Below are 27,257 nucleotides of genomic sequence, written 5' to 3'. Positions count from 1 at the left end.
TTGTCGTAAATCATCATGACCTCTCGAAACCCGAAAAAGAGACGCAAAAATAAATAGATAGGACGGTGGAGACATAAATTAATGCGACGAGAAGGACCTGTAAGATCTCTCGAGGTGTCGCTTGAGTGTCGCTCGCTTTGCCTTGGAAGCATTCGAAGTCGACATTGAAGGGTTGCCAGCTCCTTTGTTGATGTTGAGCCCATTCTGGATCTGGCTAGCGAGCTGGCCTTGGTAGTCTCCCGAAATGTCAAACACGGTCAGACCTGCCAACCTGCGTTGGAACGCGTAACGAGAGATTGCCCAAATCGTGATAGGATCTTCCGTACTGTGAGTATGGGCACCAGAGGGTAGGAAATGTTGAGTACACACATCCCTGGGCGCTTATGACAACAATGATCGAGAGGAACTTACGGGATAAAGACCGAGGTGGTCGGGTTGTAGAGAACGACAGTTTGAGACGCGGTATCTCGAAGTCGACGGAATCCACTCTGTGGTTTGAAGTATCCCATCTCGACGAGCTCAGAGTACTTGTACTGAGGTCCGCTTCCGAGGAAATTGCCGCAGGTCGAGCCGCTCGAAGGCTGGTGTTGTGTCCGCGCAGTTAGTCACCTTCATCTTCACTATCCTTCGAGAGCGGAACTCATACTTACGTATTGAGTGACAATCGAGGTGGAACCGTCGGAACATTTCTGCGATACCAGAGGGCTTTTCACGTAGAACGAGTACGAGTAGAACGGGGCGCCGATCGTGATGTGGTTCTGGGTGAACCCGGTACGCAGGTACGTTGTGATGGCATCGTTTATACTGATCTTGTTGTTCGGCGGCTGGCACGTCGAGTACAGAGGCGAGTTCGGACCCGTGTAGCCGGACCAAGGACCCGTGACGTCGTAAGTCATGATACTCAGGTCTGTTCCAGAGCTTGGTCAGCACATCCATTCTCATAATATTCGCGTGGTAAGACTCGCGCACAATCGAGGACGGCAGCCCATGCCGACATGTCGGTCAGTGGACCGTTTGCGCCTTGGATCCCAGTCATGGGCACGTCGATTTGAAGTCGCACGTTGGGTCCGGCAAGGTTCCTCAGAGTCTGCAGAAAGAGCAGGTAGTTGTCTGCGTCGTTTGGGCTGGAAATGTCGTTTTCCGGTTCAGCTTTGGCTGGATTCAGAGGCTTATGGAGAGCGAGAGAGCGTTCTTACCTGACAATGTTATCACCTTCTCCTTGCACTCCTGGGTATTCCCAATCGATCGAGATTCCACCGTCAAACCCATACTTGTTGACGACTGCGAGCAGAGTCTGGGCAAAGAGCGTGCGGTTCTGGGCGGTGGCGACATTCGAGCTGAAGTACTGCGAACCGGTCCATCCTCCGACGGTGAATCCAGCGGTGACGCCCGCCGCTTTCGCTCGCGTGACAAAGTCAATGATGGTCGAATCATCGATGCCGGCTTGGGAGACGGCCGATGCTGAAGGGGTGGTCGTGAAAACAAAGTAGCTGAGATGGGTGTAGGGCGCAAAGTCGATGTCCTGCGCAAGCCGATCGTTCTCAGCCCGAATCCGAGCACTCAGAACATGGAAAGAGACCCACAGCAGGCGCGAGAGAGTAAGAGGGATAGAAACCAGAAACGACCTTTTGGCCCGTGAAGCCGGTACCGTAAGCGGCAGCCGATGCGACAACGAAGCCCAAGACTGCCGAGATTTTGTACAGCATGGTAGCGGCGAGAGTCGATGTGCTGAACGAGGGATCGGAAGCGGCAAGCGCAGCGGACGCGCGCCGAAAGTTGAATCAACAAATCCCGCGATTCGGGTAGGCTGATCTTGTGCTGTGTCGCCTGCCGTCAGGTATACCGTAGACTCGCACTTGGCTCTTGCACTACTATCAGGCGCAAGTTGGACGCGCGACGAGGAGAGTTAACCACGGAAAACATTCGCGAACGTCAAATTCGATCGACGCGACTGATCGTTGCCTCTGGATTCGGATCACCTGTCCAGCCCCAGCGGACTCTCGTCAAAGAGCACGAGACATGCAACTATGAGCGGCTCAGTCATCTGCATGAGCCACTGAACGCTTGCAGCCTCCATCGACTGTCTCCACGCATTCCATGACTACACCCAGTGTCGCATCAACCGCCTTCAGACTGCCGCTCACGATGGGCTTGCTGACGAGCTAGTTGATCCGGCATTTCGACTCGACTCTTAATCAGGCAGTCCGCGACAATCACGTCTCCGACGAACCGTGCGCTGGAAAGCCATCAGTCCTCGATGTAACGCTTCTAGCTGTCTAGTGCCACGGTACAAGCTACTCCAAACTAGTCCAAGCCAGCTATCGGAATGATCCCTCGCCTGTTGCGTCAGTCCTCGGGATGAGCACCTTTTCGACCTTTTGTGGCGTGACCGGTCACGGAGCCCGTGCGGTCCTCGATTCCGCAATCTCCCATTCTCGACCGCGATCTTGTCCTCTTCTCCACACAATCAGCTCAGAGACTTTCCCACGATGCATCTCGATCATCCGTGAGTACACGGCACTGCCCCAACCTTGCAGCCAACCAAGTCATCCAGCTCACGAACTTGTTCGAGGTGCTCCATTAGCCCTCCGTGCCCTCCTTCTTGCAATCACTGTCTAGCTTTCGACAATATCACTCGAGCAACTTGTTCTCGCGCTCCCTCGCCACGCTCGAAATGGTGTTCGGTTCACGAAGAACTCCAGGCGAGTTTGTTTCCACAACTAGAACGAACCGCCTAAGACATGAACTGACGATTGTGCCTACTCGATTTCCGAAGAACAGGCAAAGCTGCTCAAGACATACAAACGCTATTCCCTCGCAGTCGAAGCTTTCAACGACACTACCTTGCCAGAGTCTCTCGACGCGATCGATGCAGAAGACGGTCTCGAACAGTTGCGGCATTGGAGTGCTGCCTGTCGACAAAAATGGAGCCTCGTGCGGAGGGTTGTCGTGGCGAGGGCGGAGCATCACCAGCAATTCTACGCTGGCGGGGATGGAGGCCATTGCCTCTTCATCAATATTCTGTACGGTTGTCTCGCTGCCCTGTCTCTCTCGACAGTCGGTTTACTGTTCCTACCGCAACAACAGCAAGGATGAGAGTACCAAACTCGAGAGGTTTCTTCGAGCTCTCGATCGACAAGCATACAAGGTGCGCTCCTACCGATCGAAGCGTGAATGGACGGACCTCACCCTGCGTACTGTCCAGATCACGCTCGCCAACTCGTCTGCATCCTGGATTCTGACGCAGCCTCAAGGCCCGTCTTTCGTATGCAACGATGTTGCCCAACCCCTCTCGACAGACGACAAGCAGCCTGGAGAAGCGAGCGGTCTACTCACGCCTCCTCCGACCCCTCCCCTCACCGAGCAGCCACTACCTTCCGCTCCTTTGCAAGGCATGAACAAGAACCAGCGCAAAGCTGCCCGTCGCAAAGCTGCTCGGCAATACCCTTCAACCACTTCGGTTTCGACCTCCCCCTCTTCCTCCCTCTCCGACAATGATGACAACGAAGACTTCTTCAGATCGACCCCAGAGCAACCGACGTCGGCTTCACAGCTGGTCACGCGACTTCGTACCTATCTTGAGTTCCCTTCAGACCTTCCCGCGTCTGTCCGGCCCGAGACTTGGCATGCAGTCGTTTCGGGGTTGTTCCGCCATGTCGTACTTCGAGTTCCTACCCTCGCAAATCTCGCCTTGGCAATCCCGAGCGATCTCACGGTGGGAGGAGAATCGACCTGTGGCGTCAAATTTGACAGCGTCGAATCGTTCCTCGATGCACTCGAATCGAGAATCGAATCGACAGAACAAGACGTGCGCGGTAGTCGTCGCGAGGAGAGCCCCGTCGAGAAACTTTGGCATGGACTCAAATTCGCTCGATCGACCGCATCGTCCAACACAGATTCGCAAGATGCCCAGATCGGCTTCCTAGGGGTAGGAGTGATCGCCGAAACGATTTCGAACCTATTCCGTCCGTCTCTGGCGACTCGAGCTCTCCCCGGTGACAGTGTAGCCGATCAAGACGGAAAAGAGGAGGAGCTGTCGGTCGAGATTTTGGGAGGCAAGGTCTGGAAAGACGCCCTCGAAGGGGCGACTTGGACTCGAGAAGCATGGGACTTGTTCTACGCGTTCATCGCGTGCTCAGGTTGCGCACTCCTCGCGACTCCGTCCCTCGATGCTTGGGCGCAGAATCGTCGTCTTGCGGCATTGGGACATTACCCAGCTTGGATGTCGTGTTCGAGCGAGGCAATGTCGGGTACGGCAGACAAGATTTTCAGGTTGAGCGGGATCGTGTTGTGTACGAGCAACTCGAGTCAGGGTGGTAGGCGGGTCAAACGGATCGAGAGCAAGGAGAAGTTACCCAAGGGGAGAGGCAGAAAGGTTGTCTACGTCGAGGAATGGGAACGTAACTGGATGTACATCAAGCTCGTGAGTGCCGGCGATATCTATAGGTTCATGTTTGCCGGTTCTCTGACACCGAAATCGCTTTGCTTCTTTTCCAATGACGGCCAGCCCGTCTCGGATCCTCGCTCTCGAAAGCTCCTCGATGCCATCGCAGCACTCTCGGCTCGATTTGCCGTCTTGGCACGCAACAAGGATACGAACGAGACGACACATGTTCCGATGGATACGACCGCAAGGTGCTCGATGGCCCGCAGCTGCACTTGTTGCAAACCTTCCGACATTTGGCTCGACAAAGTTCGTAGCGGGCTTACACCGATCGAAAGGAAAGCTGCGAGGTGGTCCACAACTTCCTGTACGACCGACTCTCTCCATCCTTTACCGCCTGACACGAAACCTGACATCGCTTCTGGGTGTTTGCTGCTGTAGTCTTTCCGGTCGATACCGTACTCGACTCCCTCGGAAAGTCTTCGTCGCCCGAGACCCGGTTCCAATCTGCGCCGTACCAGGACTGTTACGAATGTCTCGTCCTCGATGCATCACCTTACGCCTCACCAACTCACGACAGCTGGACGACATTTGCTGATTCATTCGCAGCTGCGGTCCTTGAAGCTCAAGAGTTCCAATCGTCGCAAGAGCTCACCCGTCACGAAAGAGCGCGAGCAATCGAGAGAGGAGAGATCAGTCAAGACGAGTGGGACAAGATGTGTGTCGCTGCGAGGTACGATCAATCGGGGAACGGCAAGACGGCAGCGAAGAAGGTTGTCTATGTGTGTGAGGAACAATTGACTGCAAGAGTCATTTTTAGGGAGACCTGTTAGTTCGAATACCTGAATTCCCCCCCTGAGATTGTTTCCAAGTTATCAATGCAATAGAACGCGAAAAGTGAATGGTACGGCGGAAATTTTCAAAGAGGCTTGGCGGGCGAGCGCACAGACGCGTCCGTGCACGTGCACGCGTTTCATTCGAAGCACTGTCCTCGCGATCTGGAGTCCCCTTTCAAGACGACCTGTCTATCTTTTGCTTCTCTTTCTATCACCTCAGTTACAGACCAACTCTCTGCTCTTCCTATTCACCCGACAGCCCTGCAAGCTCCGACTGCAACTACGTTCGTTTCATCAACCTCGTCACCTTCGATTTCTCTCCCAAATTTCCTCCCTCCGTTCTTCGACCTCATCCAAGTGCACAGACTCGTTGCAAGAATGTCCGCCTCGCACCTTGATCCGTTCTACCGATCTCCAGTACCCCAGTTTCCAACCTATCCCAGCACCGCTTTGTCCCCTCCTCCCAAGATTCATGTGTCGATGGCCGAACAACAGGTTCGAGTCGTAGTACCTGAGAATAACCCTGAACGTACTCTTGCTGAGCAAGAGAAAGTCGACTACTACGCTCGAACGGTCACATTGTCGACGGTTCGTCCGAAGAACAATGTTGGTGCGGTCCCTGCACCGATTGTCGTTCCTCCGAAAGCGGCGTTCGCGCAACAACACGATTCTCCATTGCAGTCTCCAGTATCTCTACAACAAGCACAAGCGTTTGGAGATGTTCGATCGTACCGAACTGGCGAATCGGAATCAGGAAATGGAACGGAACGAGAACGTTTGGTCGATTGGAGTCGGTACAGTGTACTCGCCCGAGCGAGTGAGAAGGACGACAAGAGTGAATGGCTCATGAGGGAACAAGGGACTTCGAGGAAGTGGTACTGGATCGGGATCATAGGCATGGTCGTCCTAGTTGCGTGAGCTTTTTTGGGTTGTCTCGTGGTGCGACAGACCGCTGACTTTTGACCTGTTGAAAGGACCATTGTTGGAATCGTGGTAGGGCTTAAGGACCACTCGAGCAGTACTGGCGATGGGAACCCAAAAGTCCCAGACCTGGGAGGTAAGTTCTTTCTGGCATCCAGAGGTCGATTGAGCTTACACCCAAGCGGGCGGGTTCCTTAGCGACAGCGTTCAACTCGAAATCTACACCTAGCGGGACGAGTGTTGAACGGACCATTTCGACCACGGTCCCAGTCAGGACGTCTACGTCCAGTGCAGTAGCGCCAGTGTTGATGACGAGTGCAAGCTCGAGCGATACTCGGGAGGTGGAAATTTCGTCGGTCGTGACGACCACGAGTCCAATGACAACGTCAACGCTCGGAAGCTCGAGAAGTTCGACGACGACCAGCGAGTCCAGGTCGAGCTCTGTCGTGAACACGACCCGGATGACTAGTGCGACTGCATCGACAGCGTCTCCGACCCGCGACTCGACGGATAGGACTACGAGCCCGCCGTCCAAAGCGTCCTTATCGTCGTCGTCATCGTCGACTGAGATGGTTCATGCGACGTCGTCATCTTCTAATAGAGTACATCGACGGTTTCTAACCCATGCTTCGTTCCGCGCTCTCCGACTCGATTTTGTGCCCGAAGTGATTGGATAATTAGCGCTTATGTGAACCTTCAATTTTGCCTCTTTCGATCTTTGTGTTGTCAGACTGCAGTGGTAAAGAGAGGACTGCGCCAGTTGCGGAAGAAGTATCGCCCGCGGGGGCAAGGCGCGGACAGGCGGAATTAGGCAATCCGGGTTTCGGATCGATCTACCCGTCGGCGCCTGATATTGTTTCCGCTCCTTTTCGCGTCGTCGGGCACTCACGCTGCTTCGAGATGACGACTGTCCAGCACGCACCGAGTGACCGGCAGCACCACGCCATCAGTGCCAACGACCTCGAGATGCTCGAATTGCTGACGGGATCCGCCGACGCTTCTCCACTCGGCAATCACGCAACCGCACAGCGAGGAGTCGCACCTCAGAAGAAGCGCAAGTCGATGTCTGATCGCAGACCTCCCGTCGATCCTTTGATGGTCATGGCTGCCGCGAGCGCTGCGAATGCCGAGTTCGTCGTCGATCGCTCTTCTCCCGCAATGTCTAGCTGACTCATCCTCTTCGGGGACACCAGCAACACTCGCAATCACTACCTGCACACGTACTTCCCGCAAGCACTCGCCTACTCGTCGTGCGATGGCGAGCGCCTACCCGCATCTGCATCCGGTCCCGCAGTCGCCGCGAGTCGACCCAAGATGGAATCGCGCCAAGCACCTCGACACATTCGTCTGCGCGTAGAGGAAGAGGAAAAGAAACGGAAAGAACTCGCCGACAAACTTCGCGCAGAAGAGCTCGCCGCCGCGAAATTGCGATCGCAATCGCTCCCACTCCCGCTCGAACCGCAACTTGACCAAGAACCGAAACCAGTCAAATCATTGCGCGAGGAAGCCCTCGCCAAGTTCCTGCGGCAACCTTCGACTCCGCCACTGCTTGAAAAGACGATCGAGTTCTCGCCTCCACTCTCGACAACCGCACCCTCGGCCGTTCGTCCCGACCCGCAAGCGACCGAGCCCGCCCACGCGGCGTCGTCCCCTGCGGCAACTGCAACCGTGGGTGGATCTGCGACGAATCTTCCGCCGCTCGAAGTGCAGTGTCGCGTGCGAACCCGCATCCCTACCCCACACGGTCACATTTTCCTGCATTTGTACACCAACAACCACGATACGAAAGAACATCTCGCGTTCGTGGCAGATCACGCTCAAATGGCTTCGACGTCGGTCACGACGAACGCGGTCGAAGGCGCACCGATCTTGACCCGGTCCAAGAGTTCGAACCGACCCTTGCCGTTCATTCGTAGTCGCAGTCTCGATGCGAAATGGCACGAACACGAAACCGACGAGGAACGGATCGTGAGAGGCGCGTACGTTGGCAGACTGACCGCTACGAGTCAAATCGCTTCGACGGCACTCGGACCGCTCGCCGATTACCTCTCGTCACCTCCTTCTCCGTCCCTCGCGTCAACACCTGTTCCCGACCCTCTTGGCTCGGCTTCATCTGCCGCAGCCGCTCCTACTCACTCGGTCGTCGACTGTCCGCTCGTTCGTATTCATTCCGAATGTTTCACGGGGGAAACGATCGGTTCGCAACGGTGCGATTGCGGAGAACAACTCGACGAAGCGTTCCGCCTCATCACGAAGGCGGGTCGAGGCGTCGTTGTGTACCTGCGACAAGAAGGTCGAGGGATTGGATTGCTCGAGAAGATGAGAGCGTACAACTTGCAAGATCTCGGACACGACACGGTCACGGCCAACCTCATGCTCGGACACGGAGCCGACATGAGGACGTACGGTATCGCCGGTGCGATCTTGAGGGATCTCGGAATTGCCGGATCGAACGACCTGGCCACGGGAGTCAGGCTGTTGACAAACAATCCGGACAAGATCACGCAAATCGAGAAGGAAGGAGTTCGCGTTGTTGAACGCGTCGCGATGGTTCCGAGAAGTTGGATCCTGGCTGAACGGGAAGAAGCGAGACGGAGACGACACCGACAGCATCATGATCACCATGTTCGTGGAGGACAACCTTTATCATCCTCTGCTTCGAAAGGACACCACAAGAAACGATCACACAAGAAACGAGACTCGAAGCGATCGACACTCGTCGAGAGCGTTACGAGCTTGCCTTCTTCAATCGACGAGCACGAGGTGTCGTCCTCTGTCCCGATTTCAATCAACCCTTCGCGAGAACCTTCACCTTCCCGAGCTTCGACCTCGGTCACAGACGAAGAACACGATGATCCCGAATACGCGTATTCGCTCTCATCCTCGTCCCACTCGCAAGATTCAGATGACTACTCGGACGACGAGTACGATGATGGCAGGTCCGAGAGTTCCGCCATGTACCACTTGCGACATTCAGGAGTAGGCATGATTGGACAATCGACAACGGCTTCTCCCGAACTCGAGAAGTACCTGCGGACCAAAATCGAACGCATGGGTCACATGCTCGTCGCGCCCCCTCCGACTCCTTCATCGGAATCTCCTTCGCTTGCTTCGACCACGACCACGAAACGAGGGAAACGAGGGGTTCATCCTTTGAGTGAAAGCGTCACCAGTCTGCCTGAGACTCGAGCAGCTAGCACCGAACCAGAGCAGCATTAGTTAAAGGGGTTAGGGTCCTCTTGTTGTAAAAATTCGCTCGATTGTATGATTTGGCGGCTTCTTTATTCAAGTAGTCTCAAAAGCAAGCAAGGAGTGTCCGTAATTCTTCCAAGTTTTCATATTCGAACGCGCTTGAAGATGGCAATCTTGTTCATCTCGGCCCATCTCAACTGAATCTCTTCGACACTCTCGTACGAGGTAGTCTCCCAATCCTCTTCCCCTCCCTTCTCTTCCTCTGCTCCTCCGCGATCGCGACTGTCGAGCAAGACATCATCGTCTCTTTCGAAAGTTGTCGCTGGCGTCGGAACCGTCTGATCTTTCGTGACGACGACTCGACCCGTTTCGCGGTGTTTGCGCACGACGAACCGACTGCGGATGAACCTGACCGAAGCCGAGGTCCAGCCTGGTTGCAAGAACCCACTGAGTGCGATTTGACCGACTCCCTCGGTCGTACCCTCGTTCCAATCCGTCATTCGAACTCGAGGGGTACGGTTCGGATCTTGTCGGTTGATCGAATCCCACTTCTCTTGCGAGATGGTCGAGATGGGCAGGTCAAAGAGACAATCTTCGCTAGATCCCATGTCATCGTTTCGACGATGATGATGAAGACGAGTTGATTCGAGAGGTCGAGCTTGAACTTCGTCGAGGAATGCGATCCAAGTCGTTTCTCCCGAAGGAACGTTCGTGTCGCCAGTGATCTTGGTTGCAGTCAAGATTCGAATCGGAGCGAAACCTGATTGTTCCCGGTCGCAGCACGTCGAGCTGTCTGGATCTGGGGTGGGAGGACGAGAAGGTGGAGAGGAAGTAGGGTTCGAGAGCGATACCGACAAGTGGACAAACTCGAGCCCGTGACTTCCGTACGATCCAAGCCTGAAGAAATTATCACCGAATCATCAGCGATCTAAAGGCCAGGGTCTCTCGCGTGAGAGAGGAAGAGACTGCTTACCACATGCCTTCGAGTGACCTCGCACTGATCTCGGTCTCATCAGATCGATTGAACGAGGCGGCTTCTTCCCACGAGATGGGTTTCGCAGGTGGTTTGATGGGGAAGAACGCTTCGCCCGTAGCGTCGATCGCATCGGCGAGATTGTCTGTTGGAAATGTCGAACTCGACGCAGGATCCGCTTCGTCGTCGGAACTTGCATCTGAAGGATGATCTCGCTCTTCCTGCAGTCTCAAGACGATGCCCTAGATGATGAAGACATACAACCACAGACAAGGTTAGGGAACAAGATCGAATGCGCAAGGTCATCGAGCTGGGAAAACACCTTACGCCTTCGTTTTGATCACCCGCCCGCAAGATGGTCACTCTCGGGACCTCGTCTGGATCTTCCTCGTGCCCATTCCACAGTACTGCCATTCCTCCATTTCTCCCAATCCCTCTTCGCCTATGGGCAGGTGACGATGACCGCACGTCTGGGCGGTTCGTGCCCGTTCGAGCACTCGCAGGTGGATTCGATCGCGCAGTTCTCGCTCGTTTCGCTTTCAGTCTGAAGCCCGAAACAAACGCTTGATCGTCCTGCTGGCTGTCCAAGGTCTCGCCGTAGTGGCGTTCGATGCGCGCGAGTCGAGCTTCGGTTCCTCGTTCGGTGATCCATTCCTGCAGTCCCCGGAACGCGCCCGATCGTCCCACTTGTAGCCTGACCGGCTCATCGAGATGGCCAGGTTGGATTCTGCCGTTTGAACGCGAGCGCCAGGGATGCAATCCGACGAGTTCGAGTGTCGGCCATTCTCGTCTCGGCAACCTGCCACTGAACAAGGCGAGCAACGCCTCTCGCGACAGTTCCGGGTTCGTCGGGTGAGACTCGTCATCCGGAGATCTGCGCGAATCGTTACTGACGAGTTGCGACACGGGTTCGAGCGCGAGTCCAAGTTGAGCCCGTACCACCCGAGGACGACGGTGACGATCGGGATCGAGAGTCGGTACCGCACCTGCTGGTCTCGTTTCCAAATTCGGTCTCGAGAGGACGGCTCCGCGTACTGTATCAATGTCGATCATGCTCGCCGAGAAATCGTACATGGGTTCGAGGACATCGCACGAGATGCCCGCATCGGGGTGGTGGGGGTTCTCGTGTCTCGAGATGTGATACGCGTCGAGCGTGATCTCGAGGTTCGCTCCGAACGGCAACATGTGTCGAGGTGGAGGCGAATTGACGTTGTATTGATTCATCGGGCGAAGTTGTGCTGCATGGATCCGATACCGAGGCGGTCGTGACGACAATGTGTGCGTTTCGCCGCGTTCGCGAGCTCGCGGTAGTACAACGGCGACTCGCACGATGCGAGAGCTAGAGAAAATACACGCAAAGGTGAGCACAGTGCTCACAGGAAATGAAGATAGGGGTAAGGGAGGGAGAGAGTCGAACCTGAACGGAATCGATGATGCAAAATATCCAAGGTGGCGCGCATTTGGCAGCAAGAACTTGGCTTGCTCCCACCAGGTCGTAGCAGAGTTGTCGAGGTCATCGTGGTAGTCGAGATCGTCGTCGTCGTCTGGTTCGGAATGTACCCCGTGCGTCCCAACCAGGTCGAGGACGATCTCTTTCCACACGAGGTCGGATCGCGCGAGTTCGTGTAGGGTAGTGCAGGTGCGACCGAGGCGGACGATCGAGCGCGGGTCGAGGAAGAAGCGAACGATGCGAATGAGGATCTCGGGTGGGAGGCTCGTCAGCGTCGCAGCTCGGCTCGAATCAACGTCCATTCCCATGCCCTTGCGCCACCACAAAGTTGGGAAACCGACCGAGAAAGGGAGATGATGATGAAAGGATGCACGCCGGACGGCGGAAGATCGCGGCCGGGATTTGTAACTAAACTACATATGCAATCTACAATTTGCGACCGATACAGCGAGTGACGCAGGGCCCTCGTACCACTCTGGTTACCATCTCCACTGCATGCTCGCCCGCCGTTGCGCCTCGTCAACTGCACCGTTGATCCGTCAAACCGTCTCATCACGGACGAGCCGATCCCCCACATCCGCATCGACCGCGATCTCATCATCAATATTGTTTCGGGTTCCCTTCATCCGAACCCTCATGTCGCCCGTCACCGTCAAACCGTACCAAGGAGGGGATGCCAAGATCCGCAACGTCGAACAGATGCAGGAGGGCAAAGTGAGCCTTCCACCAACAGTTGGATCCCGAGTTGAGGAACCCCTGACATCATCGACCGTGAACACAGTGGATCGAGTTGCAAAAGATCGATTGGACCGACGAAGACGGCAAGGACCGAGTGTGGGAGATGGCTGCACGCAAGACGACAAGCGAAGGTGGCATCGACGCCGTCGCGATCGCCGCCCTCCTCAAGCATCCAAACCGTCCTACTTCAATCCCTCTGTACGCAAGCGTGTCATACACAACGACTTTATGTTCCCTCGAGAGAAGAGACTGATCGAAGGAGCTTTACGACTTGGGACAGGATTTTGCAATATCGACCTCCAATCCAGGCAATCTGCGTCGAGTTGCCCGCAGGTTTGATCGACAAGGGAGAATCGCCCGAGACGTCTGCGAAACGAGAGTTGTACGAGGAGACTGGGTATGGAGGTGATGCGTTCAAAGATCGAGTCAAGGTCGTCCAGTTGGGAGGAACCGTCGTCAGTGACCCAGGTAAGTAATTTTGTCTTTTTACTTTGCAGTTTCGTCGGTCTCTAACCTTCTTCTTGCGCGAAAATCAAAGGTATGTCCAAGGCAAACATGGTGCTCGCAACTCTCGAAGTCGAATTACGAGAAGGCGAGGAAGAACCCAAACCTCATCTCGACGAAGGGGAACACATCGAAGTACGCATCACACCTGTGCGCGACTTGTACGAGCATCTCGAAGCGTACGAGAAACTGGGGTACATTGTCGATGCGCGCCTACATCACTATGCGGCCGGGATCCAAGTTGCGAAACAGGTCGGCGCGAAATTCTGAAATGCAATTTTGTGTATATATCCTGTGGAAAATTCATAGCCTACTTGCGTCGAACATGTCCGACAGTCCCATTCCACGAAGCCTACTCTCGAACTCAGGTGTACAGACGTGTCTCGCAACCAGACGCCGAAGCAATGGGCAACAAACACGTCATATATGCAGAGGTAAGAAATTGCAAACGTAAGATGCGATTCGGTAGGCATGCGAGCACGAAGCCACTAGGAGGTATATGACCACTTTCAATTCTATAGAGAGACCATGCATTGGATCTAGGACGAGCTTTCGTTCGTTTAACGCTTGGCGTATCGCAGAAGTCGAGAAGCGACAACCGTGACCACACAGTTGAAGACACAGTAACACACGAAGAAGCCAACTGTTTGATTTGATCCAACGAGACGAATCCATGGTCAGTCGATTCAAAAGGAAGATAGTTTTCTTTGAAAAGGCAAGACAAAGGCTCACTCGAACGACCACGATTACTGTACTCGATGCCAAGCGCGTTTGTAAAGTCGTCTCCAACCGCATACGTGCAGTATTGGCAGTTGGCGGTGGCATCGGGTTGGCGCAAGTAACCTCCGACGACCGAGATGTACGCTCCAGCCCATTCTGCGCAAGTTTGGCCGCCGGGAGGGTTGAAGATGCGGAACTCGGAATCCTTGCACTGTCATGCCGAAAAGAAGGTCAATTCGTCCTGGCTGCGGGAATTCAAGAGAGAAAAAGAGGGACATACCTGGATGGGGAGATTGTGCAATTCGTTCGTGACCAGTCCTTCGATGATATACGTGAACGGATCGAGGTGGTAGAGCCACGCGCGGAAAAAGGCCGGCATGTTCGGAGGCGTGATAGTCACACCGCAGAAGAGCGAGAAGATGACCTGGAACATCCAAGCAAGGAACGATGAGCTCTCATTCTCCGTTGGAAGAAATGCGAAGGTACGGCACGAACCAGTAAGAAGGGATTGGTCATGGCCGCAGAGTACACCGTGGGTGCCAAAGCAGCCACTGCTTGACCGAGGGTCACAGCGAACATCTCGACGAGGAAAACTGGAGAGCGAGAAAAGGAACGGGTCAGTTACTCGAGGATGCATCCATCGGAGGGAGCGAGAACTCACTGAACGCAAAGGCGTATCCCGCTCGGTTGCTATCAGTGTTGAATCCCATAGGGTAGTACAGCTACGTAGACAAGCTGCGTCAGCCTCGGGTTTACCATCGTCGAGCGGGACCGAAGAGCGACTCACCAAGAGGTAGAAGACCACTGAGCACAGGACGCTGTAGGGAGTCTCTGCTGCGAGCTGCGAGAGCGCAAACACATAGGGCGAATACATCTTTGACGAAGATTCGCGGATGAATGTCATGCGCTGTTGTCGAAGACAGAGTTAGACTGGGAGCGATGCGGATCGAGACCCTCGAGGGAGACAATCGACGGACCGAGAAGATGAACATGGGTTCGACTTGTGAGATGATGATGGCCGGAATAACCTGTTGACGAGAGGATCTGGTCAGGCTTGGCCGGAATGCGGATTCTGCTAACGTGACATACTGTGATGAAGAAGATGGCAAAGACACTGTAAAGAGGTCGAGTCAGAACAGGTGCATACGCCGCTCGAACTTGCAGACTCACCGGTATTGCAAGGAGGCAGCCGAGTTGTCGAGGTTGAGGAACTGGAGAAGAGAAAGAGTCGCATGAGCCTCGATGAGAGCGCAAGAAGCGACGACGGCCCAAAACTCACGGTGAGACCAACGACCAACGAAATCGAGATGTGGTTGAAGAGACGAGTAAATCCGTAATCGGGCGAACGGTAGAACGCGAGGAGAGTTCGGTGGCTGACAGTGCGGAGCTGGTGCAAGAATGGCGTGGCGTCTACATTCCGGCAGCGGATGTTAGAGGGATTTATGCGAAAACAGGAGGAGCGGGACGTACAATCGCCTTTTGCCTCTCCCTTCGAGATATCTCCGTCGGTGCGCTGACGCTTGAGTTCAGCAATCTCCTCCTTGACCTTGGCAAACTGAGGCGATTCGAGCCAGAGATCGGCCCAGTCTCGAGTGCCGACAGCTTTGCTGGAACCGGCACCGATCGCCTCGAGCATGTACTCGGCGGGGTTCGCCGCGGGAGGACAGTGCGCGCCGTGCTCGGCGAGATACTCTCGCAGAACGTGCGAGTCCTTGCCGATGTCGCCAAAGTACACAGTTCGTCCACCTGCCTTGAGGAGCAAGAGCCGATCAAAGTTTTCGAACAAGAGGGCGTTGGGTTGATGAATCGTCACGAGGATGGCTTGTCCAGCGGCAGCGAGTTTGCGGAGGAACCGAACGACGTTGTAGGCGGATTGACCATCGAGACCTGAGGTCGGTTCGTCGAGGAACAGGAGGATTTGCGGCTTGGCGGCGAGCTCGACACCGATAGTGACACGCTTGCGAGCCTCGACATCGAGACCGAAACCGGGCATTCCAATCATGGCGTCGGCCTTGTCCTCGAGTTCGAGAAGCTGGATAATCTGTTCGACGTAGGCGTCCTTCTCGGCTTTCGGGACATGGTGAGGCTGACGGAGGTAGGCCGAGAAGCGCAAGGCTTCGCGTACAGTGGCAGTGGATTCGTGAGTGTCGAGTTGCTCGACCTGCATTTCCGGTGCCCGAGTTTAGCGACAAAAATTATTGACAAAGAGAGGGGCAAAGAGACTCACGTAGGCAGTACCCTGTTGGAAATCCGGTGGGAGTTCCTGACCAGACAACAAACGGAGACCTCCGATTTTACCAATCGTCTTTCTCGAGGCGAGGACGTCGAGCAGAGTGGTCTTTCCAGCTCCAGACGAGCCCATCAGGGCAGTGAGCTGGCCGGGTCGCACATATCCGTAGACGTGGTTGAGAAGCTGACGTTCTCCTCCAGGAACGGGAACAGTGTAGGTGAGATCCTCCCAGGTGAACGGATGCGTGTGAGCGACATCATCTCCGAGGTTCTGCTCGATGCGGCCGGCACGGAAATCTTCCTTCTCGCCGGCGAGCTTCTCGTTGAGCGCCTTGCGTTCCTTGTCCTCTTTGGCAAAGACGTTGATCGAGGGCGCATCAGCACCGTGTGAGAGCGTTTCGGCCAAGATAGCTTGGATAATGTTGAATCCGCTGTCGACAACGATTCGGTTCAGCTAATGAAGCCTGATTGGAGAGTGGCTCGTATACACTCACACGAAGAATACGATTGTGATTCCCCAGTTCCTCCACTGATCGGCAACGTTGTACTGGAAGCTGTCGTAGATGTAGTCGCTACCGCGCACGTATTGCTGCCCCGGAACGGATCCAGCGAGAGTACAAACTTGATTCGCACCGAGCGTCGCGGGGTACTGGGGCAGGACACCGCCGAGACTCGAAGGCAAAATGTAGGAACCGTCACACAGTAGGTTGATCCGTTTGAACTCGTTGCTCATGGCGGCGCTGAAACCGAATTGGAGAGGGTTGAGGTACGAGATCCAGAACAGCCAGCGCTTCTGCGAGAAGATTGGAATGAGATAGCCCGAATAGGTGATCATGAGGGTGATGATGACGGAGGCGAGTCGCGAGGCTTGATCGTAGTTGGCGCAGAGCGTACCAAGAAGGCGGAAGAATCCAGCGAGCGAGAAGTACGTGGACAAGACGATGAGGTAGAACTGTTGTTGAGAAAGGCAAGAATCAGCGACAAGGAACACAACGACACGCTGAGCCAGAGAAGGGAGGACTCACCGAGAAGAATGCGCCAGCCGTTCGGACCATCCCTCCCATGAAGTACGCGATGATGCAGAAGACGAGGATTTGCAAGGCGTTGTTTGGCGCATCGGCAATCGTTTGCGACAGCGTGGCGGCAGAAGGGCGGTGGAACGCAAATTGCTTGTGCCTCCAGGTGATACCGCGACCCATCATCTGAGTAGGGAGTTCGTTGAAAGCCTGATTTTGGAAAACGAAGTCGTGTCAACATGGTACAGTCGTAGCAGCAGGACTTCGCCGGCTTACCTGGAACGAGTTGAACAAGAGGGCAATGAAAATCAAGCCTCCTCGAGTGAAGGCACCACTGGCAGTTTCGGGCATATTGAAGTAGACACCACCGGCTGCAGCAGACAACAAGTATCAGTCTTTCGGAGCTCAGCCTCCGGTGAGGGAGAGGAAGAAACTGACTGATGAGAGCGACAACGATCGAGGTCGTCCACGACACGACAAAGTCTACGCGATCTTGCGCGCGAAGCTGGAACTGGCGGATTACAAGGGCCGAAAGTTGTGCCGGGAACGATGCGGTGTACACCGACTTCTTTCCAACTCCCTTTCGCTTGCCAGAGACGACAGCCTCCTCAAATTCTCGTCGGCGAGCGTCGTCCGCTTCACTTTGAGCCTTGAAAGCGTCCCGCTCAGCGATCATGCGCGCATGGATCTCGGACTTGCGGAATGCCTCCGCGAGTTGGTCCGGCGTCGATGGGACGTTGTCGGGCGAGCGACCTTCCTGCATCTGACGCTCGTTCGGGTCGGTACAGCCAGTGAGGTAGTCTGCAGTAGTTTGGCGAGGCAAGTCGGCGTAACCGAGCGACATCTGGAGGTCAAAGTGGCATAAGTTGCAGGGCAAGCACGACGAAGTGGTCTCGAGAAACAAGACTTGCCATGTAAGCACGAGCTTCTTTCGCAGGGCCAAAGTAGACCTGTCTGCCCTCATCGATCACCAAGACCTTGTCACAGACTTCGAAAATGCCCTCTCCCGCCTGGTACAGCGAGGTGAAGAGGGCGCTCTGCTGCACATCGGCAAGGATCCGGAGCGATTTGGCGTAATCGAGGGCAGTCGAGGCATCGAGACCTCGGGTCGAGTTGTCCCAGGATTGTACAACTGCGCGGGTCGCCATCCTAATTTTCAAGGTCAAAGCGAGTCAGCCAGCGTCGACTTGATCGAGAAGAAAGGAAAAGAAGACAAACATCTCGGCAATACTGACGCGCTTGCGCTCTCCTCCCGACACTCCGCGCACGTAGGCAGATCCGACTTTCGTGTTTTTCGTGTGAGAAATTCCGAGCATGTTGACGAGAACGTCCAAGATTTCCTTCTGGAATGATTTGCGCGAGTGACCCGGGAGGAGGTTGCCGGGAGTCTTGAGACGTAGGGCAAACATGAGAGTCTGAGCGACCGTCAAGGTCGCGTGGTGCACGTCGTCCTCCTGGTTGTAAGCGACTTCTCCTTGGAAGCGCTTCCTCATTTCGTCGGCATTGATTCCGCCATAACTGACGTCTCCGTTGACGGCCAAATAGCCGCCTCGCTGGTTCGCGATCGTCTTGAGGAACGTCGTGCAGCCAGATCCAGGGCGACCGAGCACGAGACAGAGCTCTCCCGGCTTGAGGCATCCGTCGAAGTTTTCGAGCAGGTTGCGGGGTGAAGCCTTGAAGGGCCCGGTGCCGGTGATTTTCCAAAATTTGATGACGGGCCATAAAATCGCTTCTTTGACGGCGTCAGGGAAAGTGCGAATAAAGATCTACAGGCCGGACGAGCGGTATATCAGTAAATGACCTGAAGAGAGGGCGGACCAGAAGCCAACTTACTTTCATTCCACCAGCGCCGACGACTGTGAGGCCAGTCCAAGACACACCGACGACCTTGCGATGCATGCCGGCTTCGTCTGCCTTGGTCTGTTGACCTTGGAGGTATGACAGGAGATCGAAGTCGTCGTCATCCTCTCCCTCCTTCTCCAGATCCTTCTCTCCAGTCTTGTTGCGGTGAGCCGAGGAGTGACGAGACAGTTCTCGTCGAAGATTCTACAAAACGAGAAAACAGGTTCGTCAGCGGCGAGAATTAGAGGAAACCGGCTTGGCTAATCTCGCCGATCGGTCTATTTCCTCGCGGAACGATTCACGGGACCAGGGCGGAATCAAAGCCAATGGACTCACCTCGAACTGAGACTCAGCATCCTTCACATTGACATGGCCTGCATCCGAGCGCGTCGCGGCTTGTTGTTCTTCGGCGAGAGTGCTTGCGGCAGAAGACGCCGGTAGTGCTTGAACCTCGGCTTTCTCGCCAGAGACCGTGTCATGGGCTGGGACAACAGGGGCCGATCCCACTACAGATGCAGCAGCTGCAGACATGGTCGTCCTGCAGTTGCCGAGTTGAAGTGTGTTGAGAAAGGAGGTTGTTTGGGAGAAGTGAAAGGGGTGAAAGCGATCGGACAGTTTCCGGCTTCGAGTCCTCGTGCGAGTCGAGGGAACTAGTGGCGATAGACTGACTCGAAATGGAGATGTCAGTCGTTCCTCCGTTCAAACCGAGATGAGTGACTCGACGAGTGAAGAGAGATGCGAGGGCTACGTCGGCCCGAGACATTTTGGCCCCCAAAGGAAGAAAAATCGAGTCCGAAGTCGATCGCCCAATCTGTCAGCAAAATCAGCAAAATTGAGATCGGGGAACCGGGTGCGGCCATCCGGGTCCGATTCGGCGGCGGGACGCCGATTGTCGTCAGCACTCTCGACAAGTGTCCGAAAGCACGCTTGGACCGTCATCTCAAGCTTCAACAACACGCCTTCTCGTGGGTCTACAAAAATACAACCGAGTTCTCCTCCCTCTTGAATCCGTCAGACTAGTCAGTTACCGTGCCGACGTACGCAGAACCTAGCCAGAATCATACAGGTGCGTGACACATATGCATGCGATAAACAATTGACCATTCGGTTCTAGTACACTCGGCGTTCCTGCTTGAATATGCGTTTGTACTTACCGGTTACAGTGTCCGAAGCTCGACTGACGAGCCGGGTTTCGTCCTCGCGCAGAAACTCGTAACAAAGTTTGACCGCGCGCGCTGATTCAACTTTTTTATTACAGTAACGCGGACCGGTCACGTTTGCAACATTCAAGTAGAGTCTCACAAGCTCCACATCTCGGAGAATTGAACTGCAGCTTGCCACGTGTCAGTCCGACAAGCTTGAACGGGAGCAGAAGGACACGCAAAAGTTTTGAAGAAAGAAAAAAACCTTTGGCCCGAAAAGACGAGAAAAAACAGCTGGAACTGAAATTACTGAAGAGAGCGAGAGACAGAGGAACGGAACAAACTACTGACACCGGTTATTTCGTGGGAAAAGAAAAAAGGAACAGGATACAAGGGTTACTGCAAAATGGATACTTTTTTGATGAGAGCTAGGGGAGGGGAGAGAGACCTTGTCGGTGAGAATAGGGAGAAGAAGGAAAATTTCCTAGTGAGCGAGAACTTGAACGGTTCTCGAAGGGACGTAGAGTTGCAACCAATTCTTCCTGCCGTTCCATTCCATCGGGGTCGTGAAGTGTTCGACCGATTTGTCGATCCGGTCGTGTCCTCCAAAGTACTTGTCATCCGAACTCAACACGACTCGGTACTTGCCCGCCCAATCGGTTCCGACACGGTAATCGGTGAACGAATCCGTAGGGTGGAAATTGAACACGAACAGCAAGTTGCCACGCTCAAATACGCACACTTTGTCGCTCTGTTCGAAACGAAAAAAAAAAGTCGAAATGGTTCAGCAAAGTTTAGTTGCTTCCTCCGAAAGAGGAAAGGTCCCCTTACCTCGTTCTTGAGCGAGATGTACGCCTGAGGGCTACTCAACCACTGATACTTGTCCTCCAACTGGTTCATGCTCTGATCGAACCTCCACAGGTACTTGTAGCGAAGCAAGTCGTCGTCGATCAAGTTGAACTGACGTCGCGCATGATTGTACGAGTCGTTGTTGCCGGCACGAGGGAAGTCGAGCCATTCAGGGTGACCAAACTCGCTGAAAAGGTGGATTGTTACGACATTAGTCACTTGATCGTCTGTCTACACTGCTTGCCGCGAGGGGAAGACGAAACAGTCACTCACTTGCCCTCAAAGTTGAGGTATCCTTCCCCGCCGAGAGCGTGAGTGATCAACCTGTCGCATGGAATACACTCCAAGTCAGGTCCCAATCGTCTCAAAGGTGGTCTCGGGGGAGGAAATCGGCAAGGACCGTACCTGATCATCTTGTGGAGTGCCAATCCTCGATCGACGACGATGGTCAATTCGGTCAAGTCACTCATGTTGGTGTACATCTCCTTGTCCATCAACCAGAACGCCAACGTCTTGTCTCCAACAAGCGCTTGGTCGTGAGATTCGGCATAACAGATACTCTTCTCGCGGTACCGACGGTTCGTCAACGTGAAACAAATGTTGCCGAGGTCCCAACTGAGGTCGCTCTTGGATTCTTTGAGCAGTTTGATCCACATGTCGGGTACTGCCATCGACAGTCGGTAGTCGAACCCGACTCCTCCTTCCTGAACGGTGCGGCACAGCGCGGGCATGCCCGATACGTCTTCGGCAATCGTGATCGAGTTGGGGTACAATTCGTGAATCATCGTGTTGGCCTGTATCCGATCGAAATTGTCAGTCTAGCAGCATTGCCTTTGGGCGAACCAGTCGAGGCTGGTCGGGAAGACAAGATCCTTACGAGCATGAGATACACGACGGCTTCCTCGTCGACATTGTCTCCAAAGTACTCGTGGTAACCACCAGAGAATCCGGTACCGATACCGTGATGCGTGTACATCATCGAAGTGACTCCATCGAATCGGAACCCATCAAACTGGTACACCTCCATGTAGAACCTCAAGTTGGACAACAGGAACCTGAGGACTTCGTGCGAGCCATAGTTGAACAGGCGGCTGGGAGAGACAAAAACACAAAAACCAAACGGTCAAGAATTGCGCAAAAAGAGCGTTGCGGGGAAAACTGACGAATCCCACAGTTCGTGACGACCTTTCGGACCTGCGTGGAAGTACTGGTGTTCGGAACCATCAAACATGTTCAATCCATCGAGCGAGTTGTTCGAAGCGTGCGAGTGCACGACGTCGAGCAGGACCGTGATGCCCATGCCGTGCGCCGTATCGATCAGGTGCATGAGTTGTTCGGGAGTGCCGTAACGCGACGAGATGGCAAAGAACGAAGTGACTTGGTATCCGAACGAGGCGTAGTACGCGTGTTCCATGATCGCCATGAGTTGGATCGTGTTGTACCCGAGCGCTTTGATCCGAGGCAACACGTCCCGCGTGAACTCGTCATATGATCCAATCTTGGGTTCGGGGCTCGAGATGCCAACTAGAGCAAGTGTCGTCAGTGACCGAGGCAGGCGCAGGAGCAACAGACACAAAAAGAAGTTACCGTGAGCTTCGTAGATTTTGGTCGCACGGGGAGGAGCGGGACGTTTGTTCTTGAACTGGTACGTCGTAGGAGGGTTCCAGAAGACGGCATCGTACAACGGCGACACTTTCATGTCTTGGACGACGCGCCTACGGAATTCGGCAAGGTCAGTTGGATCGCATTCATAGTGGGGGGAAGGGGTCCCTTGGACTGACTTGGACCATGCGGGAAGTCGCTCAATGCGCTCTCCGCCCGGGATCGTCATCGAGATCTACGTTTTGCAAGGGTCATCAGATTATCGAAAAACGTCGAGATGAATCAAGGAAAGAGAGAAGTCGAGGCGAACCTTGACTTTCGAATTGTGCTCGATCGCAGGTTGACCTTTGATCGCGGGAATGACCGTCTCGAACACACCAAAGTCGTTCTTCTTCAACGGGTTTGCATTGCGATCCCAGTTGTCTGATACATCAGAGATTACGAGTCAGTGCTTGGTCCTCGCGAGATGAAGACGGTGCCAAATAAAAGGGACGACTGACTGAAGTCTCCGACGAGATGAGCGGTTTCAGCATTCGGGGCCCACTCGCGGTACGAGATGTCGTTCGTGGTCGGGTCGACGATGAATCCAAACTTTTCGTATCCTCGCGAGAAGCGCTCGAACCCGCCTTCATGTTGGTTGATCTTGGCGACCCAGTCATCAAACTTGTCGTTTCTGTGAGCGAAGTACCAAGAAGGAGGATCGAGAGTGGGAGATGGGCGTCATGGGAGAACAATGGAGAAGGCATGAGCTGCGGTTCAGACAAGCCGGAGGCGAGCAATCGACGCCACTGACCGTTTCTGGATAGCAGATTCGAAAGGTTCGAGGCTGGTTCGAGCAGGAGAGACGGGGTTAGTCGAGGAGGGAGGGTTGGGCAAAAAGAGTGGGAAGGAAGTGGGGGTGGGCACTCACTATTCGTCCTCCTGGATGACTGCAAACTTGCTTTGAGGCTTGGGCGGGGTTGTATCGACGGCACTTGTCATCGTCGATGTACAGAGAGTGGGGGCGAAGCGGGAGAGGGAGACGAGAGTGAATGGGCAGAGGCGAGATATCGATGTGAAAGTTGAGATTGACGTGGACACTACTCGATTCATTTCCGGCCCGCGGAGTTGTCTTTCCCTTTTCTCATACATTTTTCTCTGCATGTTCGTCTAGTATAGCGTATTTCTAGATAAGCTCTTGTGTACACTGGCATATACGCGGAATTGCACTGGGAGATGCATGCATGCACCCCGCTCTCCCATCGTCGCGCCCCATTTGAACTTCTGTTCATCCTCCACGACGGACCACCATGTCTAACCAGAAGTTGTATCGCACGCTGCATGACCAGCTCGATCAAGCGCTGTACCCGGCAGCCTTCAAGACTTGTGAACGCAGTTTAGTTCTCCGCCCTCTCGCTCCGCTTCCCTATCGATCCCCTCGACTGACTGATCTTTTGGTTCTCAAGTCTTGCGCAATGATCCTCAAGATCAGCTCGCGCTCGAAACCCGGCTGCAGGTACAACTCGCGCTCGAACAGTACGCGGTCGTGATCCGATCCGAACGAGCGAGTCGGCTCGCCAAGTCGTACGCGTTGTACAAATCATCTCGACCGTTCGAAGCACGACAAGTGCTCCTTGACGGCCACGAGAGTGATCACGAGGAGGAAGATCGTGCGACCAAAATCGTACTCGCTCAGATCGTGAGGGGTCCCGATGTCCAGGTCTTCTATTACGCTCCGACTGACACTAGGTTGCTGAAACAGGATTACAGGTTGGGCAACTACGAACAAGGTCGAGACGCGTTTGATGAACTCGCCCATTCGGCAGACCTCGTAAAACCTCGTTCCCCTTCGCTCGCTGAATAGAAAACGTTCTCTGAACCCGAATTCTCCCAATTTTTTCTGGCTGTGCAGGACTCGCCCGAGGTGGCAGACTTGCAGCACAATTCGGAAACTTGTCAAGATCACGTGACGTTCTTGGAATCGGTTCCAACCCTCGCTGCGACCTCGACCGAACACGATTCGTCGTCGATCGAACAACTCGAGAGTCGACCCCTGTCGTCGATCCTGCAACTCGGTTCGAGTTACTCGAACTCGAAACCTAGACCGACCCCTCGAGTGCAACCCTCTCGAACATCAAACGACCCGAATTCGAAATCGACGGGGCAAGAGCGACCTCCCAAGTCTCGCTCGAACCGACCGGTCGAGTCGATGAAACACTACAAACCGGATCGAGTACCGGACGAGGACCGGTGGATCCCGAAACGACAACGAGTCGGGATGCGAGACCAGTTGATGCAACACAAGGAGAAATTGCGAGGCAAGAAGAAGGACAAGGTTACAGCGTTGTTGACTCAAGGCAGTGATGCACCTGAGACGACGAAGAACTCGGGAGTCAGTACTACCTCGACCCCGCAGAAAGGAACGGGTGGTGGCGCGAACCAGAAAGGAGGCAAGAAGAAGAAAGGCAAGAAGTAGAAATCTGTTACATTTGATATTGTCTCGCGGGGAAATGGGATCCCGGTTTACACGCGTTTTCGGAAGTTTCAGGGTTTTTCGGAATCGCCAACTGCTGTCATCAAACATAGTCTCGACACTCTGTTCTGCAACTCCGACGGCGAGAGAGGGGCGTTCCCAAATCGTTGGTGATGCACAGGAATGTCTCGTCCACGAGGCTGATCGCTCTAGGACGGATACGACCCACCGGTAGCCGAGCGTACAGTTCATCGACTTCGACTTCCTCTGCTGCGGCCGATCACCTACGCCATCCCGCATTCGCAGACCTCGAGGAACGACTGTCTCCCTTGCCTTGCTTCCGCACGCGGGCGCAAGAATGTGTCAAGGTGCTGCATGAACCGAAACAGTTCTACGCTTCGCTCCTAGCAAGTCGCCATTCGCGTTGTGATACCCTTACCACGAACGCGCTAATCATTACTTTTCTCACTGCAGAACAAAATTGCAAATGCCAAGCGGAGGATCTTCATTGCAAGTCTGTACGTTGGCAAGGAAGAGACGGAACTCGTGAATTCTAGTCCTTTTCTCAGACAGTGAGGATGCAAAGCTCATACACTCTTACTGAGCGAGGGAAAAACAGGTCGAGACACTGCATCGAGCTTTGCGAGAGAACCCTCAGCTAGAGCTAGTGTTCCTGACGGACTACTTTCGCTCGACTCGGGAACATCCGAACCCATCGTCAGCCTCACTCCTCGCGAGTCTCGCAGCGGCATTCCCTACTCGTGTCGACCTCCGATTGTTCCACACTCCCGCACTTCATGGATGGATCGAGAGAGTCGTGCCGAAACGATTCAACGAAGGGTGGGGTTTGCAACACATGAAGATCTATGGCACCGATGACGACGTGATCATGTCTGGGTAACAAGCAACATCCGTTCGCAACGCATTTCCAACCTCTCGAAGTACTGACTCGTAGACAATGCTCAAAACCTTGCAGGGCTAACCTAAGTCGAGATTATTTCACGAACCGACAAGACCGTTACATCGAGTTCAACCAGCATCCACCCCTCGCCGATTTCTTCCATTCTCTCGTCAACGTCACTTCATCGTACTCGTTTCGAGTGATCGCATCCGACACGTCGACCGCTCACCCTGCCATCTCGTTGACTTGGCCCGAATCGAACCCGTTCCCCTGTGCACCATTCTCGAAATCTCGACTCGTGCCTGCGTTCTCCCATTCGGCCGCCGAAGCGTTCACGAACCTCGTTTCGCATTGGCGTTTGAAACCTTGGAAATCGCTCGCTTCACCTCTACCTCCTTTTCCCAACGCACCGATCCCAAACTTTCCTCCATCAACTGCCACTTCTTACCATCCTTCGTTCCCTCCACCTCCCTACGACACGACGTTGAGACCGGTCCTGCAAATGTTTCCGTTTGGAGTTCGAGACGAAACGGAATTGGTCGTACCCGAAATCTTCAAACTCGCAAACGCGTTGGCGACTGCACCAGGAGGTGGGGAAACCAAGATTGATTGGACTTCGGGGTATTTCGGGTTGAGAGAGGATTACAAGAGGTTGGTGTTGGAAAGCAAAGCGAAAGTCAGGATCGTTTCGGCTTCTCCCGAGGTCAGTGTGTTTTTCTGACTTTTTATTTCTAGTCGAGGTTCGACCAAAGTATCATACTGATGGGTTTGGTTCACGGGTTCTTGAAAAAACGCTAGGCAAATGGGTTCTTTGGTTCGAAAGGAGTTTCGAAATACATCCCCCCAGCGTACACTCAATTCTCGAAAGAGTTTTTCGAGCAAGTTGAACAACAAACTCGAAGGAGACGAAAACCGGAATCTGGGATCGAGATGCGGGAATGGAAGAAACTTGACTGGACCTATCACGCCAAGGGTGAGAGATATCTTCCACCACCATCGATTTCTCAAGGCACAGCTGACTTTTCGGTTGCGGTATTGGAAAACCTCTTTCGCAATAGGTATCTGGTTGACTCCAGCCTTGTCGAATCGGTTCTCGACGCCCTTGAACGCATCTCCACTTGCTGACGCGAACGATCTCGACAAATACCTCCTCTCGTTACACCCACTCCCTCCCTACCTGACCTTGATCGGATCTTCCAACTACGGTTCGAGATCAGCAACGAGAGACCTCGAAGCGAACGTTTTGGTCACGACTCAAAGTCTCGAACTTCGGAAACAATTGGAGGCGGAATTGAAAGGGATCAGACAAGATGCAAACGATCTCGTCGATCAAACGTTGTTCGAGAGGAAGGATCGACAGGTTGGATGGGGAGTTAGGATCGCTGCAAACGTGATCAAATCCATGTTGTAACCACCATGTTATGTCTTTGCATCTTTTTCTTTTGGCGCACCACTCGAGACTACGAAATGCAAGTTTGCAGGCACGCGAACTACACCGCCTACTTC

General features: G+C 54.2%; 10 protein-coding genes across 10 annotated transcripts; 6 read left to right on the top strand and 4 right to left on the bottom strand.

Moving 5' to 3' along the window:
* Nucleotides 1-78: 78 nt before the first annotated feature.
* Nucleotides 79-1,706, bottom strand: JCM15063_003751 (glycoside hydrolase family 18 protein; the record flags this gene model as incomplete). Its single annotated transcript, XM_076675672.1, has 6 exons — nt 79-325; nt 412-581; nt 651-907; nt 970-1,124; nt 1,197-1,522; nt 1,584-1,706. 6 exons carry the CDS (start codon nt 1,704-1,706, stop codon nt 79-81), a joined length of 1,278 nt encoding a protein of 425 aa, XP_076537756.1.
* Nucleotides 1,707-2,489: 783 nt separating this feature from the next.
* On the top strand, nt 2,490-5,217 carry JCM15063_003750 (uncharacterized protein; the record flags this gene model as incomplete). Its single annotated transcript, XM_076675671.1, has 7 exons — nt 2,490-2,506; nt 2,585-2,702; nt 2,782-3,023; nt 3,088-3,148; nt 3,206-4,423; nt 4,508-4,751; nt 4,826-5,217. The coding sequence occupies 7 exons, from the start codon at nt 2,490-2,492 to the stop codon at nt 5,215-5,217; spliced, it is 2,292 nt and encodes a 763-aa protein (XP_076537755.1).
* Nucleotides 5,218-5,598: 381 nt separating this feature from the next.
* Nucleotides 5,599-6,818, top strand: JCM15063_003749 (uncharacterized protein; the record flags this gene model as incomplete). The annotated part of the gene is made up of 3 exons (XM_076675670.1): nt 5,599-6,134; nt 6,195-6,277; nt 6,340-6,818. The coding sequence occupies 3 exons, from the start codon at nt 5,599-5,601 to the stop codon at nt 6,816-6,818; spliced, it is 1,098 nt and encodes a 365-aa protein (XP_076537754.1).
* A 223-nt stretch (nt 6,819-7,041) lies between these two features.
* On the top strand, nt 7,042-9,360 carry RIB1 (GTP cyclohydrolase II; the record flags this gene model as incomplete). Its single annotated transcript, XM_076675669.1, has 2 exons — nt 7,042-7,271; nt 7,335-9,360. 2 exons carry the CDS (start codon nt 7,042-7,044, stop codon nt 9,358-9,360), a joined length of 2,256 nt encoding a protein of 751 aa, XP_076537753.1.
* A 116-nt stretch (nt 9,361-9,476) lies between these two features.
* Nucleotides 9,477-12,064, bottom strand: JCM15063_003747 (uncharacterized protein; the record flags this gene model as incomplete). The annotated part of the gene is made up of 4 exons (XM_076675668.1): nt 9,477-10,230; nt 10,307-10,548; nt 10,634-11,645; nt 11,724-12,064. 4 exons carry the CDS (start codon nt 12,062-12,064, stop codon nt 9,477-9,479), a joined length of 2,349 nt encoding a protein of 782 aa, XP_076537752.1.
* Nucleotides 12,065-12,392: 328 nt separating this feature from the next.
* YSA1 (ADP-ribose diphosphatase) lies at nt 12,393-13,268 on the top strand (the record flags this gene model as incomplete). The annotated part of the gene is made up of 4 exons (XM_076675667.1): nt 12,393-12,470; nt 12,538-12,692; nt 12,775-12,962; nt 13,033-13,268. The coding sequence occupies 4 exons, from the start codon at nt 12,393-12,395 to the stop codon at nt 13,266-13,268; spliced, it is 657 nt and encodes a 218-aa protein (XP_076537751.1).
* A 290-nt stretch (nt 13,269-13,558) lies between these two features.
* Nucleotides 13,559-19,336, bottom strand: JCM15063_003745 (uncharacterized protein; the record flags this gene model as incomplete). Its single annotated transcript, XM_076675666.1, has 20 exons — nt 13,559-13,641; nt 13,731-13,929; nt 13,999-14,142; nt 14,214-14,311; nt 14,380-14,440; nt 14,506-14,625; nt 14,696-14,746; nt 14,808-14,832; nt 14,889-14,929; nt 14,998-15,128; nt 15,189-15,879; nt 15,946-16,378; nt 16,442-16,899; nt 16,973-17,173; nt 17,240-17,334; nt 17,402-17,807; nt 17,875-18,112; nt 18,182-18,729; nt 18,797-19,009; nt 19,142-19,336. 20 exons carry the CDS (start codon nt 19,334-19,336, stop codon nt 13,559-13,561), a joined length of 4,431 nt encoding a protein of 1,476 aa, XP_076537750.1.
* A 1,095-nt stretch (nt 19,337-20,431) lies between these two features.
* On the bottom strand, nt 20,432-23,379 carry GLC3 (1,4-alpha-glucan branching enzyme; the record flags this gene model as incomplete). Its single annotated transcript, XM_076675665.1, has 12 exons — nt 20,432-20,698; nt 20,779-20,983; nt 21,070-21,120; nt 21,202-21,590; nt 21,674-21,887; nt 21,960-22,320; nt 22,384-22,511; nt 22,578-22,633; nt 22,709-22,821; nt 22,899-23,071; nt 23,192-23,224; nt 23,309-23,379. The coding sequence occupies 12 exons, from the start codon at nt 23,377-23,379 to the stop codon at nt 20,432-20,434; spliced, it is 2,061 nt and encodes a 686-aa protein (XP_076537749.1).
* A 308-nt stretch (nt 23,380-23,687) lies between these two features.
* Nucleotides 23,688-24,853, top strand: JCM15063_003743 (tetratricopeptide repeat protein; the record flags this gene model as incomplete). The annotated part of the gene is made up of 4 exons (XM_076675664.1): nt 23,688-23,772; nt 23,844-24,076; nt 24,140-24,208; nt 24,290-24,853. The coding sequence occupies 4 exons, from the start codon at nt 23,688-23,690 to the stop codon at nt 24,851-24,853; spliced, it is 951 nt and encodes a 316-aa protein (XP_076537748.1).
* A 170-nt stretch (nt 24,854-25,023) lies between these two features.
* On the top strand, nt 25,024-27,162 carry PGS1 (CDP-diacylglycerol--glycerol-3-phosphate 3-phosphatidyltransferase; the record flags this gene model as incomplete). Its single annotated transcript, XM_076675663.1, has 6 exons — nt 25,024-25,257; nt 25,325-25,396; nt 25,470-25,747; nt 25,827-26,454; nt 26,550-26,724; nt 26,810-27,162. 6 exons carry the CDS (start codon nt 25,024-25,026, stop codon nt 27,160-27,162), a joined length of 1,740 nt encoding a protein of 579 aa, XP_076537747.1.
* Between the last annotated feature and the right edge of the window lie 95 nt (nt 27,163-27,257).

Source organism: Sporobolomyces koalae, assembly GCF_050403365.1.
Source record: "Sporobolomyces koalae JCM15063 DNA, S_koalae_JCM15063T_v1_ctg1, whole genome shotgun sequence".
NCBI classification, from domain to species: Eukaryota; Fungi; Basidiomycota; class Microbotryomycetes; order Sporidiobolales; family Sporidiobolaceae; genus Sporobolomyces; species Sporobolomyces koalae.
Note: the sequence above shows the minus strand (reverse complement) of the source record. Positions and strands in the feature narration are given on the sequence as shown.